The sequence below is a fragment of the Dermacentor albipictus genome, chromosome 3, assembly GCF_038994185.2.
Source record: "Dermacentor albipictus isolate Rhodes 1998 colony chromosome 3, USDA_Dalb.pri_finalv2, whole genome shotgun sequence".
NCBI lineage: Eukaryota > Metazoa > Arthropoda > Arachnida > Ixodida > Ixodidae > Dermacentor > Dermacentor albipictus.
In genome coordinates, this window is record NC_091823.1 from 25,505,143 (window position 1) to 25,527,804 (window position 22,662).

General features: G+C 44.2%; 1 protein-coding gene across 1 annotated transcript; it reads left to right on the forward strand.

Annotated features, from left to right (window-relative positions):
* The first annotated feature begins 409 nt into the window (after window positions 1-409).
* Window positions 410-22,662, forward strand: LOC135903911 (TBC1 domain family member 19). Its single transcript, XM_065434377.1, has 17 exons — window positions 410-540; window positions 3,978-4,050; window positions 4,575-4,678; window positions 4,804-4,878; window positions 5,647-5,710; window positions 9,398-9,503; window positions 9,761-9,812; window positions 9,906-9,990; window positions 13,341-13,453; window positions 13,524-13,598; window positions 13,690-13,752; window positions 13,856-13,982; window positions 16,737-16,846; window positions 18,961-19,052; window positions 19,141-19,256; window positions 22,137-22,207; window positions 22,308-22,662. The coding sequence occupies exons 1-17, from the start codon at window positions 454-456 to the stop codon at window positions 22,380-22,382; spliced, it is 1,488 nt and encodes a 495-aa protein (XP_065290449.1). The 5' UTR covers window positions 410-453; the 3' UTR covers window positions 22,383-22,662.

Genomic DNA, 22,662 nt, shown 5'->3' on the forward strand with positions numbered 1-22,662 from the left:
TACTTATGCAACCGGCCCCTCCGCCGTCCGAGCTCATCGAAATCGCTTCCCTACCATCCCGTGCCTCCTCACGCCTCCCACCCTGCTTCTTTTCTTTTTTCGGCTCATTAATTTTTGCGTGTATGTTGACCTGTTCTCGGCATTTTTCTTCCCGCTTAATATGTGCAACCAACGATTTTGCGAATTTCGTTTTTTTTTTACATTAGTCTCAGCTGTGCGCGTGACACACTGCCCTCTATGTCGTCTCCCCCCCCCCTCCCCTCCCTTAGCATTCCCGTTGCTCAGGCAGCTTTTTCGGTTGTCGTTCGCATGCAGTTTTGGCCAGTGACCTTGCAGGAAAGGAGGGCGCAATGAGAGAGAGAAAACACCTAGGTGCTGGTTTTCGTTCGCACTTCTGGCTCACCGGGAAGCGAACGGGGCTCAGACGAGCATCTGTCTGGCGGCTGCGGGACCATGGAATCGCCGGCGTCACCTCCACCTCAAGGCACCCAGACGGAGCTACAGCTCGGCACAGGCTACGAAGTCCTCGACCATTTGCAGGTAATCTTTCATATTTACGCGCTTTAACATTTAGCCAGACCTTGAAGAGTTCGTGTTTCGCTTTGCGCTCGTCAGTGTGACTCTGGCAACCAGACGAGTATTGTTATTGTAAAGTTTGAGTAGCTTGTTCGGGTAATTATCGATGAAGACTACTAATGTGTGACTGCAAGAAATACCTGAAAAAGAATGAGTTATTCCTCAATTTCGAAGTTGCGCAGAACTCTTCAGCAAAAAATAAATAAACGAGAAAGGTGACATTATCATGCTTCACCGCGCAGTACCTTCCGCGCTCTAGCGCATGTTGTCCATCTACGTAAATTGAAACGCCAGCACAATAAAATAAACTGCAGTTCGCCGTAATCGACGGTATATACTACAGTCACTAAAACGATTGGCAGTCGCTAAAACTCATCTAGCACCAAACTGAGCGTATCGTGTTGCACCAATTGCAGAAAGGCAAAGAAGAATTCAAGCCAGTTTTGACTTTCACGTGTTTCGTGTTGCGCTGATAGGTGACAGCAGATCGAGAAATCCGAGGCAACAGAGACAAAGCGTTCGGCTGCGCCGCACGGGACTCTCGTGTGAGAGGACGCGTCGGCCCATCTGCTCAGTGCGCGCCATAGCCACCAGCGCAAACGTGCCAGCAAAAGTTGCGAGAGTATACTCGAAGGTGCCAGCGCTTGCGCCGCGCGCATTGAGGCATCGGTTCTGAAACGCCGCATTGAGGAGCTACGCATGCCGCTAAGCGCGCGTGGTTACCGAATGAAATTTGAATGAAGAACGATTTTGTGTGGTGATGACATGTGCATGCAACTAGAGTGGCATACAGCAACTCATCCTAAGGATTTATCACGTACTACATGGCATAGCCAGAATTCCCTTGCAATTTTCCCCGGTTTCTCGTAGGCTTTTCTTCTTCATTCCGTTCTTCTGCTTTCATAAACTTGAAACTCAAATCTATTCTAACTTTCTGCCTCTCCTGTGCACATATTTAGCCATAAATACCAGGAACTACAGCAATATTAGCTTGTTCAATTTAATAAGGGGACTTTTTAATGCAGCCCTAGAATATAGGATGCTTGGCTTAAACTTTCTTGTCGCGAAAAGAGCGGTAACCCGTCATTATAATTCCAGAGAGCACCCCTCTTAACTTCACAAACGACAAATACATTTCTATATCAAGCAAAATTACGGTTGATCACCTTCATTTCTGGCCATGGAGAGTGCACTTGTAGTACAACAACAATAAAGCGTTAATTGAGATAAAACTTACATTGCCCAATGAATTATCAATTTGTTTGCTGAGCTATCAACTACTGAAACTTCGCTACAGCGCGTCATAAATGCTACTGTGGTCTCTGCGTTAAGTTTCTTGCGCTTAAATCAGCATTTAAATGTACCAAGCTCAGGGTATCAAAAATACCGTTTATGCTCTGGTATAAGGGTCGCCCTCGTGTAGGAGCCGAAACCCCGACTTTCCGCTCAAGATTAGAAAAATTTGACCAAAATAGTTGAACAAAAAAAGATGCGCACGCCTCGGTTAGAGAAGAGTACAGACCTGGGCTTGTCGGTGCGCCATTACAGAAAGAAAACAGCACACGGACAACAATGGAGACCAAGGCGCTATAGTGTCGTCTTTGCCCAGGTTCACATTTTACGGCGAAGCTGTAATATGGCTAAAGTTCCGCGCATTTTTGCCCTCCGTGAACAAAAACTATCATCATCAATGGCTCGTACCCCCGTAAGCATTCATATTCCCGTAAGCAAGCAAAAAATGCGATGGCTCATAGCCCCGTAAGGCAGAGGCTACAAGCACTCAGAAAAGTGAAGCGAACAGTGCTTAAATTCTTTCCAAACATGCATACAACATACAGAACAGCATGTCGAAATTAGATGCGATGACGCTACCCCCGTTGTCGTTGTCGGTGATTTCAATGTGGATGCATCCGTACCGAAAAGGGAGCGATTTACGCGTTCCGTGTTGCAGATATATTTCTTGCGATGCCACACCGATTCGGCCCAACTGACCACCCAGCGGCGTACGTGCATCGATTTGACATTATCAGAGATTGTAATTGCAGTTATGAGTTAAGTAATGACTGCCGATCAAGACAATAAATGAGTGTGCGTACCTGATGAGCACCCGTCACGATGAGCACCCATCAAGACTATAAATGAGTTCGTACCATTGTTCGAAATTATGTGTCACCTCCGTGTCGCGTGCTTAACAGCTTCGCTGGTCAACCGCCTTCACAAAGTGGGATGGCACATGATTTTGTTTGTTCGTGCGCTGTTTTTTTTTTTAACAGTTGCGTTCGCATTTTTGCTACAGGGAAAGCACGGCGATCACCAACGCCGGGAAAACTTGGACCATATGGCCTTCCTCCGTATTACATCATCAACAGTGCGAAGTGCGGCTCTTACACGAGTACATGCAATATTAATTCCAGGCGTTTACTTAAGAGCAGCAGACGTTTATTAAAACCGCGTGAGAGTGAGATGGGCAGAAAAGGAGGTTAGCCATTGCAAAATCTGGCCGGCTACACTGCACTGGGAGAATGAGATAAGATAATAAAGATAAGAAAATGAGAAAGAAACTTGAGAGAGAGAGAGAGAGAGCAATTCTTTTAAGCCTGCCATGCCTTCCGCGCGTCCTCAAGAAGTGTAACATCACCTTTTACGCCCTCTGCGCACACGCTGTTCTCGACAAACTCTATCATTACGACAAAGGACGATTGTGCCGTCTGCTTAGAGAGCTCACTTGCTCATGCGCAATGGAGCAGACGCTGTGTACGTCCCGCACCAGAGAGCCTTGAAGGTCATACGCATCGCGTTTCACCTCTAAACACTCGTCTATTTGCACGTTCCTTGTCATTCCTTCTTCTGTCGCAGACAATATCTCTCTCTCTCTCTTTACACTGATGACGCTCCTCAATAAAGCTGTTTGCATCGTTTTACGGTAGCATGACGGCTACACGCATAGAGCCCGTAACTGCAAAAAAGCTCTTACGCTACATTTGTTCGTACGCGCTAATTCGCGGCATTTCTGGTGCGGAACATGTAATTAGCGAAGGCAGCCTGTTCGTAAGTGGTAAACACCACTTACGAACAGAAAGCTTCATGAATTTGGCCCCTGGTGCGTGAGGTATTCGATGAGACATGTACCACTGCACCTGAACCGAGATATGAGGCGAACTTCGTTTCTACTGAACGTCTCAGTACATACTTGGCCACGCATCCTAAATTACTGAAATATCATTCATCATATAATACCAAGAAGAAAATCAATACGTAATCTTTTTTACTCGATACAAAAGACCAAAAGACGTCCGCATATTGCTGCGTAATAAAAGGATGGTGCTGCGCATTCCATATTACATTTGGCAGCCGTATTTCAGCAGGCATATACAAATATGTCGTGTTTTCTCTATTTCCAGCGGGTTATTACTAAAACACCGGGAGCAGGAAGCTCCATTCTGAATATCTTGGGCGATGAACTCTACGAATGCGGTATGTTAAGTATGACTTTTCTCAATTTCTGCATTGCTTGCTTTCAGCTCAAGGTTTCCAAGTTATATTTTGGATAACACCACTAAATTAACGAACAATGGTTGAACAAGGGATGGCTGAGGCTGCACAGGAGTCTCCAGCCTCCCATGTTGATAACTTCAAGTATACTTCTTTCTGTGACCCCACTGTCTCGTTTGGACCACTGAACTTTATGGAGCACGAATTGTGAAACTCGTTGCTTTTAGCATCTCTTGTGAGAAGTAACTTTTAAAATCTTGTTGGTTGCAGCGTCACGCGAGATCCGAGGACTGGGCAGATGGGGCTTACAAGGGGTACAGTGTATAGAGGTTCAAAGCGACCTGTTTCGAAGTATTCTATTTCACGCGTCAGCAAACGCATACATAGAACACGTGAACGAATGCAGCATCCGAAGTCTACAGGAGATTGCATAATGAGTAATATTCCTAGGCAATCACGCGCACTTGTGGAATGCTTGGATTGTTTTTCTGCATTCTTTCCACAAGATGCCAAAGAATACGTGCTCAACAACGGTTACTGCGGCAGCAGCAGTAGCAGCGTGACGACGCGAGAGAGCAACGCGGATGAAACATTTCTGGATGAGTTGCAGGTGAGCTATCTTTGCAGAGTATGACATTAAAGGAAGTCTGCAGAAAAGTTTACCCTTATATGCCTAAATTAGGTGAACATTTTTTTAATGCGGCATGTTTACTTATTATTATTCATTTTTTGCAGAACATTTGGCATGCTAAGCTCATCGAATGCCTGAAAGACACGGCCAAACAGTTCGGACTTCCACTTAGCCGCAAGGTTCGTTTCGTATGATTCTGAAACACAGAAAGTGTGCCGGGGACGGCGTCTTTTATTATGCCTGGATATCCTGATTTCCGCGTTTCATGGAGCACGCAGCAATGCATGGTACATTACGAAAGCGCATGTTTTGTTCCTTGTGTTCATCTGAAATAGTATAAATTAGGTTTGCTTACATTTCCTTTACTTAACTACACATTATCATCTTCGCGAAATAAAGCTAGACGTATTAGTGAAAGCACTAAAGTCACCTTCACTCTCACATTTTACTAGTCGCGCACATCTGTGTACGGCATGAAAGCAGCCCCGTACTCTGCATCTCTCTTTCGAGTCTACATGAGCATATCGAGCACTTTCGTGTTTTCAATCCAGACTTATATTTGATGCAGGATTACGATGTCACTAATGTTACTAGATTGTTTGCAGCACAGAAATCATCCTCAGTACTTCTTTCTAATGATTTTTTAATGATAGAACCTTCGACTAGCCCTAGTCAGAAATTGATCAAACATTTTTAGAGACATCCATCCTCCCATCATATTTCACGTATAGGTGGCATTCTCATGTTGGCAAAACATCCTTGTAGCTCATCGAGGCAACAACTTACGCTCTAGGCAGTCACGGGGAATATTCTCTGAGACAGTATTTTTAACGGTCCAGTGAGGTAACTAGTTTTGAAAACACATAACGTTGTTCGTCTGCCATAGTGCAGAGTGTTACACGTAACACGTGTAAAAATCCCTTTTTATTTTAATCCGCCCTATCCAGCGCACCATCGGGGAACAGGAGCTCGTAGAATCCAGATGGTTTGACTTGGGAAGCGAAGAGATCGGTGAGCAAAATGGCCTTGCCCTAATTCTTGAAGCCTTGTTGTCTGTGTTCACTTTCGTTACATTTGTTCTGCTTTTATAAAAGAAATAATTCAACTGTGAATTCCTAATGTTAGTTGTTTTCGAAGGAGTGCTAACATCCAAGCATAAAACCGCTATAGATCATTTCGCTGTTTACAAGCATGGACCCTGGACCACCCTATCTCTAATTTAGGAAACATAGTAGAGATGAGTCCCTTGGACGGCTTCCGGTATTGGGCATTAAGGTAGCCCGCTAAATTTAGCAGGTGAATATAGAAAATGACGAGCAGCAGGAGTGCGTTAAAACAGAAGCTCGCATATTTTTAACGCTCCTCTCTTGTACATAACCACATTGTTAACAACTCAAGTTTGCCGTTATTTATTCGAAAAGTTGTAAATATTAGTCTTGAGACATGATGCGCCTTCGTTTTATCAGAAAACGTAAGAAGAGACTTTCCGTACGTTAAAGCTACTTAAAAACACAGCTCTTGTTCTGGTGCAGTTGTGGATTTATATCAGCACCTGACCAGAAGTACATCATGCCTTATTTTATTTATTTTCAATAAAGTTCTTGCTCACTCACTCATTTCGAGCCCGAACGCTAGCTGCTGTTAACGCGCGCGCGATGCCGTCTACACATACACGCATACTAACAAACTCTAGCAATGCCTCTCCAAAAAGCGTCACTCACGAGTCATCAGATAACGAAGCAAAGTAAAACAAATATGACTTAGCCTGGAATCTAATTCTTAAGCTGACAATTAATTGTGCTTTCTCGAATAAGCCGTGGACTCAACTGTCACGGTAAGCGTTCACATGGGCCACTGATGCTGCCGAAGTGCTCAGCGCATTCTGTCAGCGAAAAGAATGAAGTGGAGGTTACTTTAACACAATACTCTGTCGTGTTATGGCAAAAATGGTCACGATGACCAGCAAACCCTGTAAAGCACCCGTGTCACCTAATGCGACAAAGCGATCGCGGCCGCTGAGCAATCTGCCGTATAGTGAGCAAAGCTGCGATTATCGCATATTGTACTATAGGTGTTAACAAGAAAAGAGAAAATGCCGTTCCCATTGGCTCAAATTATGGCAGAGAGACTCACGCGAAAGTTTCATCTGCATAAACAGTTGCTAGCAAGACATTCAAAGCTGAGTATGTACATCTGCGGCGCCAGGTGGTTCGTTCAAAATCGCAATCATGCATCGATATGTGACGGTTCACCTGTAATGAGCATAAAGAACAAAACGGTGGATAAGACACGTGCGTCAACGGTGTGAATAATATTGTGTAAGTTCTGCGGCTTGCGCCTCCTGCCAGTTCACCTACAGCCTACTGACGATCTTCTAGTTTGAGCATTTTCTAGATGGTCGGGTAGTTATCTCGCGCCACGCTCACTCAATTAGTTCATCTACATGCGCAGCATCAAAACGAACGGATGGCATTAAGACGACTGCGGAGAAGACCAAATTTAGATTAGTGAGAACGTGCGGTCCGAAAAAGAAAAAGCCGAAAGGACCCGACCGTGATATTTCTTTTCGCCATTTTCTTTCAATGCACTCGCGGCGAGGCAAGAAGAACAGCGGACCCTGCGTTTTTTCTCCTCGTTCATTCCCAAGGTCGAAATTCGAGCCTCATTAATATTACAACGGAATCGATACTGAACGTCCGAGCACGAAACCTCACGCCGACGTTGTCAAAGCCATTGCGTCAAGGACGACACCTCCGCCCCCTCATGAGTGATGGGTGCCATTAGCCGGATCACTTTCATCGACGAAGTTTCGTCAACTCCGCCTGCGCTTTGTGTGGCAGCGCAGCTCATTGCGCTCAGTCTTTGATGCCCTATTCACGTTCTCCTCCCTCTTTCCTCCCACTGATTCTAGGCAGACCGCCATGGTCACTATGCCCCATTTGCATAGCAACATTAGCCAGTATAGAACTATTTGCTGGTTCAAGGCCAAGTAAATATCGTGTACAATTTGATTATCCTGAAAGAATCAGCGTTGCGTCCGTAATGGTTGATTGCACTGTCCGCTACTCTTACCAACACTGAGCGCGAAGGCACAAGCAAGCAAGCGCAGCTCCTTCGTATCAAAATTAGGACAAAATCAAGACAGCAAGCCGAATACGATTTGACAACGGAGTGGTGTGTATGCCACGGATGACAGCAAGAATTTTAAAATGTTGTCGTCACGCAAGCAGTAAATGATTGTAAGAGCAGGAGAATTCATAATACATTCACGTACAGTTTCAAACTCACATGACAAAATGTCACAGAACAAAGAAACAGTCGAGCGCAATTTTACGCCAGCTACCTTCTGTCTACCTAGCTTCAGTAGCTACACGCAAGTTCTTTAGCGCGAGGCAGTAAAATGGAAGCAAGATTCGGTCACTTCATCCGTAATGCGCCTTCGGAATGTCTATGACAGTCTGATCCCTGTCAGGATGATGGAATCTTGCGGGCCCAGTCCTGCGATTCCATCAGCCATCGCACTTCCCTGAAGTGTGCCTTCCTACCTGCACGTTTATTTTCTGCAACTTCTCGCTATTCATTTATTTTTTATTTATAAAATACTCTGTGCACGTTGTGCGAGAGCTACAATATACAGGTTAATATGACAGATTGAACAAAACACTTCACTATGTTCAAGAGAGCACAGATGTTTTGTCACGTGCTGTTGGTTACACGCGTGTCTCATGATGAATAAACTTTGTTGTACTGGGTCAGAAATGTCATCGTATGATGAGGCCGCCCCGCCCACCTGGGTTTGTAAGCAGTGGAACGATAACGAACTTCATAATATAACCAGTAGTGTTAATTAGGGAGGAATATCTTCATTTTTTATTTTCATCGCCTTCTTCATTTTTCGTTGCAAATATGCGTACAATAAATAAAAAGCTCGGAGAAACCTCAGGCTGCCGAAACGAGAGATGCTCTGACCGACCACTTGACAGCCAAGCAGACCCAAACAATCCCTGTGTGTGACTGCTAGAGTCATTAAACGATGCAGTTGCTTGTTAGTAGCGCACACCATTATATTTGGTACCTGAAACAGATAGAATAATTGTATCGGATATAGGAGAGAGTGCGGAACTACGAAGAACGGGCGCCAACGACTGATCGGTTACTAGATTATTAGCCGAGAGATCATAGCTGTTATATCATTATGAGTCACAAATATGCGTACGTTTAGAGTCTGTCTTGGGCCCTTTAGCCTGCCTCACACAACAGAGGCGTGCGATAACCTTTTTATTCACAAAGTTAAAAAACATTGGTCCACTCGACAAACTTTAGTTCTACTCTGTCACCCTCATGCACCTTTCACGCAGCGAATTCAGTCACCTCATTGTAGGACGATGCACATACTGAAGGACTTTACCATAGCGCGCCGTCGCCCATGAATCCGTAAAACTTAGTGCCCATTTTTTTTTAACTTATTCCTTTCTTTTGCGCCTCTCTCCTTCTCTCTTTGCCTCCCCGATTCGCTTCCCCACGCAGAGTAGCATGACAGTGATGTCTATACGCCGGCTAAAATATCTGCCTTTCATTAAAGGGTTCTCTCTATCTACGTTTAGAGCTTTGGAAAGCAATTTTGCATCAATTGATAGACTCTGCACCTAAACAATCGCGTCTGACCACAATTGACGTATGCTTGTTGCTTCCCGACAGAACTCTTGGCAGTCGAACCACTTTACACACCTCAAGATTTCCTTGACTTCTTGCTTTCTCCGGCGTCCAATGAAGACGAGATTTGCATCGCTTCCGGAAACACGAGGTAACAAAATATCAACATCGTCCATAACCAGAGCTAATATTTGCACGTATTAAACACACTCTCTGGCTTTCTTTGCATTATTGTAAGAGTACGCTTACAGGACTTTTGCCACAAATAAGTTGTAGTTCGAAAGAGCTCGAAGTTTGGGGTCTTGTGAACAGAGTTCAGCATTAAAGAAGAAAAGCTCCGCTATAGACTCTTATGTTTGTGCATTTTGTTCTCTACATTTCTAACACGCTGCGTTTATCGCCTGCAAGCCCCCTTGCCCAAGCGGCGGTTGCGCTCAAAACCAAAGATATCTGCGAACTGGTTCGTACCGCGCCGTTGTACTGGCATGCTTTGGAACGTCGAGAGTTTGCCTGCTGGTGGGTTGCTAATGCATTTACTTTTTACTCCGTGCAGAGAGAAATGCTGAAGACGCCAAGTTACGAGGCTCCCAAGTCTCAGGACTTGGACAGCGCAGAGTACGAACTATTTGCACAGCTAAGTACGCAAGGATGCTTGTTTTCAAAGTTATATCTTGCAACAGCGTCCAAACTACATAAACTCAAACCTCCATTCTGCACTTTTGTCCTCTTTTTCGCACTTTCTTCTCATTCGTTCACTCCCGCCAAGCATCGCAAAACCTTCGAGCGAATGTGTCGATGCCGTCGGACAAAGTCACCTCTTTTTCTGCACGGAACTGCGAACAGTCGAGGGGGTATATTCTTCGAAGAGCTGAGCTTTATATGGCTTTTACGACCAGATGTCGCAAAGAAAGGTAGAACAAAAACGTAATTTCAACTGCTTTGATCAGTAGCATGGGCAACGAGTGAATACCTAAAATTTGAAAGCACGGCTTTGGAAAGCTTATCGAGCTGCAGCGATTGTAATTTTGACTGCGATCTTGCGTGTATCGTCGGTACGTGCACGAAGTCTAGACTCATTTCTTGCTCCTGGAATGAACTGCCAGCTATGCAAGCACAGTAAGAGAGGCGTTCCTACAGCGTCTCACCGATTGCCGTCACGAGCTCGAAAACACTAAAGCCTAAAGAAAAAGAGTGATTGTGCAGACGAAGAGGCGCTATTTTCCGCAATTCTTCAGGGAGCATGGCTCAGTTTTTGAGAAAAGTAAGGGGGACATGAAAAACATCAGGTCGCGTGCAATGCGCGTCCGCGAAAGCTCACAAATGCTCATAAAGCTGAACAATATTACGTATTCCGTTACGTTACCTTACTGTGACTGGATGCTGCTACTCGTTCGTAAACGCGAAGTGGAACAACCTCTAGTGGCGTTCAAGCATCGCGCAGCGCGGTCAATATTTCACCCGGAACACACACACAAAGAAAAGGCAGCAACGATGCGAAGGAAAGAGTGGCTTGGAACGCTCACTTACCCGACAGCGCGAAGCCGGGTGACGTCGACACACAATGGTGAAGCACCAGCGAAACGGGAACGTGTCGTTTGCTCGTGCAAACAAGGTGCAAGTAACTGCTTTCTTAAGGCGAAAGCCTTAGACTACTCATGAGACGAAAAATTAGACGCCCGGCATTACGCCGTCCAGCGTTATGGCCTCCAAATTCATGCCACTGAAATTCATGGGGAGTCGAACCTTCGACCTTTGGTAGGAGTAGGACCTACTACCTGTGGTATTAATTAAGTGGAGTTAAACAATAAATTTATTTATAAGAAACCATGACGCCGAGGTTAAGAAAAAGCGTCAGCACGACCTGTAATGTTAATTAAGGCAAAATTAATTAATTTGCTATTAATTACGATATAACTAATGAAGGCGCTCTAACATTCCCCCGACCTTTCGTAGGAGTCGAACCAACTTGGAGATATATGTGGATTCCAGTTGTCATTACGAAGGTCGAGAGTCAAACCCACTTGGAGATATGGGCGAACCGGCCATATCTCCAAGTTGGATTCCAATTGCCATCACGAACGTCGACAGCCGAACCCACGACCTTTGGTGTTAATTAAGGCGAGGTTGATTAAAGCACACCCACGACACAAACATGGGCGATCCAGCCATATCTCCAACTAACATCGTGAAGGACGAGAGTCTAACTCATTACCTTTGGTGTTTAAGATAGAGTTAATCAAGACACTCGAGCCCACGACCTTTGGCGGGATAAAAACAAGTAATAGGAGGTAACAACGCATTAGAATAAAAATGTCAAGTAATGTAATGAATGTCTCTTGAGCGGGCAGGCTTTCACCTTGATCCTCTTTAGCATGTGCTAAGGTGACTCAACTTTTTAAATACTCCGCACAGGACGATGTGTGTTTAGTGAGTGGAGTGTTCGTAGACGCTGGTTTCTCTAGGATGCGGGAGGTGTTGCAAAGCCACAAGTTTACATTGAATTGGGCGTTTGGCCGTGAAAATGTATATTTCTGTGTCGTTTGTTCAATACTTGCAAATTGTCTCCAGAAAAGAACAGCGTTCCTCACGAACGCCAAAGAAAGCTTCTCTTCAATCGATTCCCACAGCGCACGAGACTCGGATTGTTTTTGCTTATTTAAATAAGGAGAACCATGGCCAATTGTTTAACGAAGCGAAGACGAGAAGTCAAACTAGATCTCATTTCACTGCTTTTAAGTAGTTATGTGATGTTCCTCTAGCGGCAGCCAACGAAGAAACTTCACTTTGGACAAAAGTCACGTCGCCGTGTGTCTGGTTACGATGTCAACATATTGCAAGCAGAATACCTCCACTCATTCGATGACTGAGTGTCGGCGTTTAAAAGCATGCCGAAACGTGAGACGGGTCAGTCAGTCAGTGACATTCGGTGGGTCAGATTTTTATGGCACAGCAGCCATGCCTGCTTATAATGCGTCATTTAAGTGTTCACTACATTTGTCTGAGCTGCCGAAAGCGCCGATGACTACAATGCCGATAGTGTACAGCTTAATTTACCCTTACCCACAAGCTTGAGTAGCACTCACGCCTTTCGAACTAATATGTAATTGTTAAATGTACCCCTCCACATGACATTCATTAGTTAAGAACGTAACTTCTGTGCATGACGAGGGCTCGTTTGGAGCATGTGTGTGACAAATCGTCCATTAAATACTCTGAAAAAAGGCCTCATCTCATCGATCGGGAAAGTGAAAGTGACATGCCTGGCGCACTCACCTTCCACCACCACCACAGCTTACCCCATAGCACAACCCAGGCCAACAACTCCTGTATACGCTTATTTATTTACTTTTTATTGTGGTACCTCCAAACGAGCCCAGAAATGTCAAAGATTTGCATGTTTAGTGTTACGTTTCCATCAGCCGTGACGAAGGAGCACCCGCCGTGGTTGCTCAGTGGCTATGGTGTTCGGCTGCTGACCACGAGGTCGCGGGATCGAATCCCGGCCACGGCGGCCGCATTTCGATGGGGGCGAAATGCGAAAACACCCGTGTGCTTAGATTTAGGTGCACGTTAAAGAACCCCAGGTGGTCAAAATTTCCGGAGTCCTCCACTACGGCGTGCCTCATAATCAGAAAGCGGTTTTGGCACGTAAAACCCCAAATATTATTATTAGTGACGAAGGAGCAGACAAGTTCACGATATAACGACGTCTATTGACCCATGTTCATGGGCGCTTGAGTCGGACGTATAAAAGGATTGCCGCTAGGAAGTGGCGCTCGGCTTTTAACCATTTGCGGCACATGCGCGCTTCGCGGAGTGCCTTTATCAGTGGCGCGCTATCGGACACAACATTTAGTCACAAGCTTCCGCGGTAAGAGTGGAATCAGTGTGTTAAACTGGTGAAAGCTTGTCGTTTTCGGAATAAGATAATGTACCCAGTGGATGTGGTTGACTTTTATGAATCGTGCCTTTTGGTTTTTTTACGCAGTATATGACACAAGTGACCAGCTTGCTGCTAGGGAGTTCCTGAAGCGCGGTTGTCCGCATTGCATGCGAAGACTTTTCTGGGCCAGGGTGCTGGGAATTTCGTCAGCTGAGAAGGTCAGCGTTTGTAAACAAACGTTGTGGAGGTCGCAGTATAGGTAAGTGTTTTCATTGGCGTTCTCCTCAGGTGAACGCCGAGTTCCATGGCCTAAAGGAAAGAGTGATACGGTACGAGCTACTTGTGGACCAAATTATTATAAAGGTAATAAGGTAATAGTAATGCATCAGTGGGCCCTTCATCCCCATTTCTGAGTGTCGTTGATGTCAACCACTTATATACTTTTATTTTCTAGGACGTTCGTGACACTGTAATGAACGACATCGAGTACTTCGTGTTTGACGACAGTTGCTACCAAGTAAGCAGGTCAAATTGTGCTGTAAGCTTGCACAAATCCGTACAGGTGCTTGCCAAATGCTCTATACAGAGCTTGACACTGGTGTCGTGTACGTGTATTTCAGGTGATGTTGGCGTTCACAAGAGACTACTATGTCGCGAGAAGAATAAGCAACGATTCATTAGGGACGGTTATACTCAGAGCTGATTTACCTTGCGGAGTCGTTCCATACTACGGCTTCTCATTGCTCGGTGAGTACTAGCGACCAGCCGTATTTCTCGCTTGAAATGGTTTTGCATTGTTGGGAGCAGGCTGAACGAAAACTCAATCCGGCTTCATTCAATTTATTAAATTATGCATTAGTCTCTAGGACTCTAAATTACCGTCTAATAATTTGACTCACGAAATTTAATGAAAATTGTCTTTGTCTGCTTCGTTGATAGTAGAGACTCAGGTTCTACACCCATTTTCGAAGAAGTGTTGAACAGCACGCTTCTTTTCTTTTTTATGTTGGTTTATAACAAAGATGAACGCCTTACATTATTATGCACACGGTATTGTGTGCACTTCACTGGCATATATATATATATATATATATATATATTATATATATATATATATATATATATATATATATACATATATATATATATATATATATGTGTGTGTGTGTGTGTGTGTGTGTGTGTGTGTGTGTGTGTGTGTGTGTGTGTGTGTGTGTGTGTGTGTGTGTGTGTGTGTGTGTGTGTGTGTGCAATGCACGCGTCTAACATCTAACATAACTAAAACGCCAACAGCGGAGCGCTTGGCCAACGTAAGCCCGACAGTACAATCAGCGCTACCTGCTGGGCCCTCCGTAGCGGCCCTAAGGCGGTGTGGGAAAGAAGTAGGCCCCAAACTGACCAAACATATCGCGGTGGCCGTGGCAGTGAGACAAGTAGTCTCGCACTCATCGCCCGAACTGGGCAGGGCCAGCGGATTGCGCTGATTGCAGTATGAGACACGCGCTCCACTGCCCGTGTTTCAATTGTCTGCGAGAGAACATATCAAATTTCATTCATTCATTTATTTCGAACAGCAGTTGCGGGTTCCTCAGGCGAAAAGCGATTGCAAAACACTTGAAAGTGCCTTAGCGCCCACGTACGTGGCAGCGGTTTTCCAGACTAGATGCGTACGAATGCCCACTAGTGCAATATAGTAATAAAGAAAGTCAATAAAAAGAATACGGTAATAAAAAACGAACTTTCATTTCAAGTATAACAAAGGCGACGAATATATTTATTCAACGAATAAATATATTAGAAAATATTTGTTGCATTAAGCGAACTTAAAATGTTTAGCGTGAACACAAATCACAATATAACGCAAATAACAACAAACACAGAGCATGCGTAAAGCTAAAGATCATCATTCTAATGATAATATGGCAACATTAAATAACAACATTGACCAAGACTTTAAAGATATTTCCTCATTTGTCTTCTGCTGTATGTAGCGAAGCCAACGTTTCTCTGTTCACATTTGTTGAGCAAGGATCGCAATGTAAGCCTTAGAGAGTGCAGGAAATTGTCCGTGCGCCAACGCAGAACAAATAAGCCATTTGTCGGCGCTGCGGGTGCGTGAGTCACTGTGTTGTATGCGTATTTAGACAATATTTTAATAAGCACTCTAAATTGTTCATTAGCAAATAAATAATAATAAGGGAAACAAAAATTATGCATTCGCTTTATACTAATTATCTTATGACGAGAAAACAATGCGTATGCGGAGTTAGTGCATGGGACGTTCGCATTGCATTTAAGTGCTCCCTTCTTGTAATAAACGAATGGTGTTTATGAGATCTAAATTTCTTGCATTTAATCACATTCTTCCGATGACTAATAGCCGTGTAACAGCGGCAGCAACGTGTAGAATAGTATAGCCACAGCTAATTCCATTATTTGTAGTCTACGTCAGCATATCTTGTCTAAAGTTAATGCACCTTTAAACGTAAACATATCGTTTATGGGAGGAGCGACAAACCCGAAGTAATGTGATATACATTTCTTTTTACTTCGAACATTTTAACAAAAATAAAATGCCTGCAAATGTAGCTTGAATTACATCACTGCAGGTGAATTATCTACCCAGGTGGACATCATGTTCAAGAAAAACTAAAGCATTCAATTTACTAAATAAACTAATCGCAATGATTAACTTTCGTGTTACCTACATTACGGCACATAATTCTATGGAAAAGCTGAAGTGAATCGTCATGAAAGTCTAGTTACGCCTTTCTACGCTTCGAGATGGCCATGTGGAACGAAATGTCTGGCGTAAAATTATTCTTTCACTTTACCCGATTACCCTCGTGGAACCACAAAACGCGGCTCTCTCTCCAGCCCCTGTGTGACGTAACAAGCGTGGCGCAAAATGACCCTGTCGTCACGCTTCCCTCTTTTCACGATCTTATTTCGATTGGTGCTGTGCGCAAACTCCCGATTGGATACACAGTCACCTCATCAACGGGGGCGGGACGGACCGCTTTATCGTACCGCATAGCCAAGCTTCATTTTACGCCGCCCTACTACGTCACAGCGAGGTTGCACTCTGCAGTGCTGAGTGTGTAATCGGGTAAACTTAACAAATAATTTGCCGCCAGTTTTACATGGCCGTATTAAAATGTAGAAACACGGAACTAGAGGTTTAAGGTGATTCCCTTCAAGCTTTCAATATAAACATGTGCCGCAATATTTTTAACTAAGAAATTCATTAATCTAATTAGTTTATTTAGGGAATGAATTTATTTGTTTTATTTTTATTTATATATTAGCATATGATGTCCGCCTTGGCTGATAGTAATTAGGTAGTGACCTGATTCGAGTAATTCTTGTAGGCGTCTTTTTCAAGCGTTGGAAGTTAAAAAAGAACATTGTATATTTAAAGCTACGAAGCACTCGCTTCACTATGCGAGCATTCATCCAAGGATCGGTGATTAAACTGGTCAGGTGACTCATTTGTTGCAGTGAGCCCCCTGTGCTTCATGTACGCAGACGTCGGCATTATGTACGCTGTCTTTCGTGAAATGTACTGCCGCTACTTCCACAAGTTAATGGCCATTTCTTCGGACCCGCAGGTGAGAAACACTTATAATGACTCTCTTGGTGCGAAAAACAAGACAACACAAAGAACTGAAAATGCGGTCATAAGTCGCGTGTCTGTGAAACAAGACATGCAAAGCGATGAAAAAAAACAGATTTCACCAATATAAAAACTTACATTTGCTTACTTTTCTCTCACATGTGTTGGGTGAACATTAAAGTAGATAGCTTATTCGCACAAACGCACTTCACACTAAGGTTTTACTTGAAAGACATTGCTCCAGGGGGAAAGAAGAAATTCGCGCAACTTTTCCATAACGAAAGAAAAATGAAAATGTAAGGCACCTGAGATTTGCTTGTCACTACAGATGCGTTTTTGTGCGCACTTATCAACAAAACTTTCTCGGGCAACCGAATCAAATGTTTTGGTTACAGACCTTCACGAATACTTCAAATGAAAAGCGCAAACCTTCACAAACATTACAACACATAAGCCGTGATTTGTAAAGCTTCACCGAAGAGCGCATCATCTAGTGTGCAGTATTTGACGCGTATCACGCATCGTCCTAATAAATGGTGTTCACGCTGTTCTTATGCTCCTCTTCGTCGTTGTCCTCTATGTAAGCGGTGTGCCCAACTTTGATTCGTGAGCTCGTGAAATGCTACCGTACGACGATATTGTGTTCTGCACTAAATCGCTGACGAGCTAGCTCTCCACGAAGAATCTTCGTGAATACGCATAAAAAATGTTAAGAATTACGCCGTTTGACATTATAAGACAACGCGAATGTTATGAGAGGCACCGCAGTGGGATAATCTTAATTTATTTCGACCACCTGGCGTTCTATATAAAGGACCTCAATGCACTCGCCCCGGCGGAGAGTCGAACCCACAACCTCTGACTAAGCAATGCAACAAAGTAATTATGAGAGTTCTTTGAAACATGGCTCACGTACACGAGGCTCCAAGCAACTGCACTTCTCGCAATGCGGTTCTCATGTCCAGCCGGCGTAAGCAAGGTTATTGCACACAAGGTATTAGCGTAATGCCTAATGTCAGGAAGTGGTCATTGCCAGCTGGCTCCGACGCGAGCTTTTCTAAACAGAATTTATAGGGAAATTTTGCGACCAGGCACAAACCATGGAAGCGGCGTAACTTGAATCTCACGAAATTTACAAGTGCGAAGCAATTTGAGACAGCCTAATAAAACAACACTCCGCCTTTCGCGTTTTGTGCCTGTGTTCTTGTCTGCATTGCTGGAACACCTTCTGATGCCATACCAACAACCCCAGTTAGCAAATCTCGTCTTTGGCCATTTCTACATACATTACAGAGTACGGAGCAACAAAGCTAACGGGGATAACCAATATCATATTTGACATTAAGGGAAAAAAATTTGAGCTGCATGAGCAGGCCATGTAATGCGTAAGGTAGATAACTAGTGGACCATTAGAGTTACTAGTTATCTAGTAACTCTAATGGTCTACCTAGTCTAGTAACTATTACTAGACTAGGTGGGTGATAAAATTAGGAAATTTGCAGGCGCAAGTTGGAATCAGCTGAAGCAAGACAGGGGTAATTGGAGATCGCAGGTAGAGGCCTTCGTCCTGGAGTGGACATAAAGAGATGATGATTACAATGATGATGATGATGATATGCATTACGCAAATAAATTGTAATCTTACCGCACGAAATGCACCACTTAAATGCTGTAAACACGTGTCAAACTGATGAGACTAATTATTGCTGGCCTTTTGCATCAGCTACTGCATCGTCGTCTAGGTCTTTTTTCGATGCAGTTGCTCGGGTAAATTTCAACATCTCACGAGTATATCCGCGAGAGAGAGAGATATTTAATGAATCGTGGAAATGTTTGCCTGGCGCCATATCTAGTATGCTACTACGACGACATGGATAGGAAGCAAAATTAAGTGATGTGCACAGTTCACAACACAGATACATTACATACACCAAACCAACATTCAACACTCGACTAAAATCATGTCTAACTGCGACCAGTGTATCTCAGCAAGCAAAAAACTGCCTTCGTTTCGCTTCCTTCAAGAATTCCCTCACTATGCAGATACTGATGACACACTGAATATTCAGCTTCGATGTTAATCCGTTATGATTTCTGTTTTTCTTTCAGGGCATTGTGTCACTGTTATTGACCTTTGAAAGATTGGTTCAGTACAGGGAACCCGAATTCCTGCCGGCGCTGGCCTCCAAGAATGTCAATCTGTAGGTTGGTTTCGCTTCCTCCATAAAGCACGGCGATAAGTGTTGATCTTTTTTTTTATGACAAATAGCCTTTTACGAAACATCGCAGGCAACCTATTGTGTTCCAAATGCTTATGCAATCATTCTGTGCGCACCTACCTGCGGAAGAAGTCCTGAGATTGTGGGACAGAGTTCTGGGCTACGACTCTGTCTACGTCCTTCCAGGTAAGATTCCGGAATTCCATAAATTTTGTTTGGACAATTTTTTTTTATTACATAGCATAGCTTCTTCGCTTAACTAACTTGCACATTATGAAGTGATCAGTGGGAGCACGAGCGCACGCAACGCGTGCATGTATTTCACCAGCATACATAGTTCGCCATGGCGCTTGCACTAACTTTTCATGTTTGAGAACGTGCGAGTTTCAGTGTGTGCGCCGTAACACATTTCTAGGTGTAGTGCACGACGCAATACTGTCTTGGAAGAAAATATGCAGATCACACACACTGTGAGAATCGATTTAAGCGGAGCTTTCATCGGTGTTTGCGAAAAGCGATGTTCTTGTTTAGCGAGTGTTTACAAGTACTTATAGAGTACAGGACGTAGTCATAGACGTAGTTGTACCTATTTTCACCGCGACATGTCTCGTTCAACGTGAACTTGTGGCGCTCGGACATGCAAATCCCACGTGTGACGGCGAATGAATGAGTATATAACAGTATGACAATGAGGGCGTGTCAGCGACGGCGTGATGATGTGACGATTATGTAGTGACGTTGACTGCGTGACGGATAATGACGCTGGAATGACGACGATGACATGACGACAATTAGATGTCAAAGCTGGAATTAGGACGACAGAATAACGACGAAGGCATGATCACGATGGAGTGACACCAGCATGATTACGACTGCCAGATGACGGCGGTATGACAGCTACGGAATGGCGACGATGGAAAGATGATGATGGCGTGACAATGACGCCGTGGTGGCGTCGAAATCACAACGCAGTCAGGACGTCAGAATAAAGACGGCGGAACTATGACCTTGCCCCACCCCCCTCCATCCAAAAGAAATTTGCGGCTCCGCCACTGTGCACAGGACGCCGAGTTCATCAGCTACCGTACAGCTGGCTTCTGAAATGCATGCACAGCCGCCACCATTCTCAGAGTCTACGTGACGTACAACACCCCACGCTCTAATATTGCTCAGAAGCTTGGTGGTTAGGGCGTCGCGTCTGCCTCCATATTACACATAGCCGCAGATTACACATGACCTAATAGCAGCGTGAGGCTTATAGCGCGTCAAAAAGACAAGGACGAAAGTGAGACGGGACACATACAGGCGCTAACGCGCTATAAGCCTCACAATAGCGCCTGTATGTGTCACGTCTCACTTTCGTCCTTGTCTTTTTAACGCGCTATAAGCCTCACAATGTCTTACCAACAAGCCCAAATCACTGCTTTACTAATAGCAGCGGCGGTGGTTGGTAGGCAAAGTGCTGCTCTTCTTCGCCACATAACGTAAATGGGGCCGAACGACGGCAGTGTAATAGGAATGGCTCAATGAAAGACGCATCAAAGCCTCTTTAAGCTATCGCAGTATAAACTGTTTTGGTTGAAGAGACGGTTTACAAAGATACGCCCATATCATGTAATGCTTGAGTGGGCCAAGGTCGGTTGCACCGTCATTAATGCTGTTTCAAGCGGAAATTAGTCGTACTTGGCAATATTTACAGTTAGGTCAACAGTTAGCAGGCAGCTTATCGTTAACTAATTTTAGACTCACATAACCCGTGCTCATTTTCTTTTAGCTTGTAGTATAGGTGCCTGTTTGTGCCATATACAAGTCCCCTTATTGCCTTATTATGGCCAGAGGAGCGAGCCTCCTGTACCGGGAGCATCAATACCGGGGTCACAAGCTCGCATTTAAAAGAAATCATGACAGCTGCTTTGACAAGAAGCGAATAGCCACTCTTTCGCTATTACACAATACGCACGGTGCACCATGATTCGCACTATGCAAGCACCATGACTTATACTTCCTTTATGGCATATATATCCGTGTAAAAGGTTTGCCTAAACTAAACAAAATCTGTCTGCGCCTGCTAAGACGCTAACCTTGCGCCCTCTTGACTACCACAAGGAGAGTTCAGAAGCACCGATGATTCAACCGCTACAAGCAGGTCAACATCTGCACTTCACATCTAATAGCTAGGTGTGTTCGCTAGTCGTCGACTTCTACACCTGAAATATTCGATAGCGGCAGAGCTTCGGGCTATGCTTGTGGCTGTCAAGTTCATTCGAAATCAGATTGACCTACCTATGTGCTTCATCTTGACAACCTACATGCTTCATTTTGACAAACACATATTCAACACAACGCGCAACTTCGTTATGCATATATAGCGCGGCAATAGATACCGCCGAAGTCAAAGGACACGTAACAAAACTGCTCTAGAGATATCTCTTCATGTTAGTATCACAGCGAATGCTGAAGCAGACAGACTTGCTGCTGTTCTGCACACGCTGCGATGACAATCCTATGAAAGGCAAATGCAAACTTGCGCTTTAAGAAGGCTATGCAAATAAAAAAAGAAACTTCGTATTTGTTGTTTATTCGTGTGTATTCTAACGTTGCGTTAGAATTTGCTTGTGGACTTCTGTCTTCGTTGTACCAAGGCTCCCAATGATTCCATTGCATTTTTATTGATTCAATGTGTACAAGCGCTAAAACTGTCTCTTCCTTTTTTCTGTATTTGGTGTCACTTCTACCTGCACACATGCCTAATAAATCTCCTGAACGAACCGGTGGCGAATATTTTTGACGCTTGCAACATCATCAAATAAATAAGTGATTCATGACAATAATTATTTTGGTGTTCCCCATGTTTGAATAAAAGACTACAGAGGCCGCCCACTGTGCCTTTCTTTAAATAAATTGACTCTCTTTCTCTCATCTCTTTGACGGTTGCGAAACGCACCCCGAAAAAAATTCCGTTCTACAATGTATATCTGCAGGCTACACAAGTACATTTGGTTGTACTGAAACCCCCGGTCACCAGCAGCAATTTCTTTTTTTTTCTCTCTCTCTCTCTCTCTGCAGTTGCAGCGGCAAGTTTAGTCTGTTCCAAAAAGACGGAAATTCTTGGCACGAAAGATCAGTCTTCACTAGAGGTAAGCCAGACAAACACTTCGAGTTTTTAATCTTCTTCGGCAGTTTTTCAGCTAAAGTCGAGTGCGTCCTGTTGACTTTCCTTGACGCGTTGTGTTGCAGGACATATTTAACAAGCTGAAGCCCTGTGACGTCATAACCACGCTGGACGATTTTCTCAAGCCTCCAAGTTTGTGACGGCGACACGAAAAATTAGAGCAATTGAGTTTCACTGCCGACCATAGCTACAGCAAGTAGTCAAGAACGCCCTGCCTGTCAGAGGCCAACAGGGACATCGTGCAATTCTGCTGTGATAGTTTTACATCGTTAGCATCATCTGAGCCAACAACTGCATCCTAACCAATGCAACGCTGCCGTTTCTTTCACTACGCAGCACATTTTCTGGCTGTCTTTGTTACTCAGCGCTGTCAGGACGCAGCACTTCCATCTCACTCTGTAAGCTGTCTATATCAGTCAT

Coding starts and splice junctions, on each gene's coding strand:
- LOC135903911 (XM_065434377.1), top strand. CDS start 454: ATGGAATCGCCGGCGTCACCTCCACCTCAAGGCACCCAGACGGAGCTA. Junction 4,051..4,574: donor CGATGAACTCTACGAATGCG/GTATGTTAAGTA, acceptor TCTTTCCACAAG/ATGCCAAAGAATACGTGCTC. Junction 22,208..22,307: donor AAGATCAGTCTTCACTAGAG/GTAAGCCAGACA, acceptor GTTGTGTTGCAG/GACATATTTAACAAGCTGAA.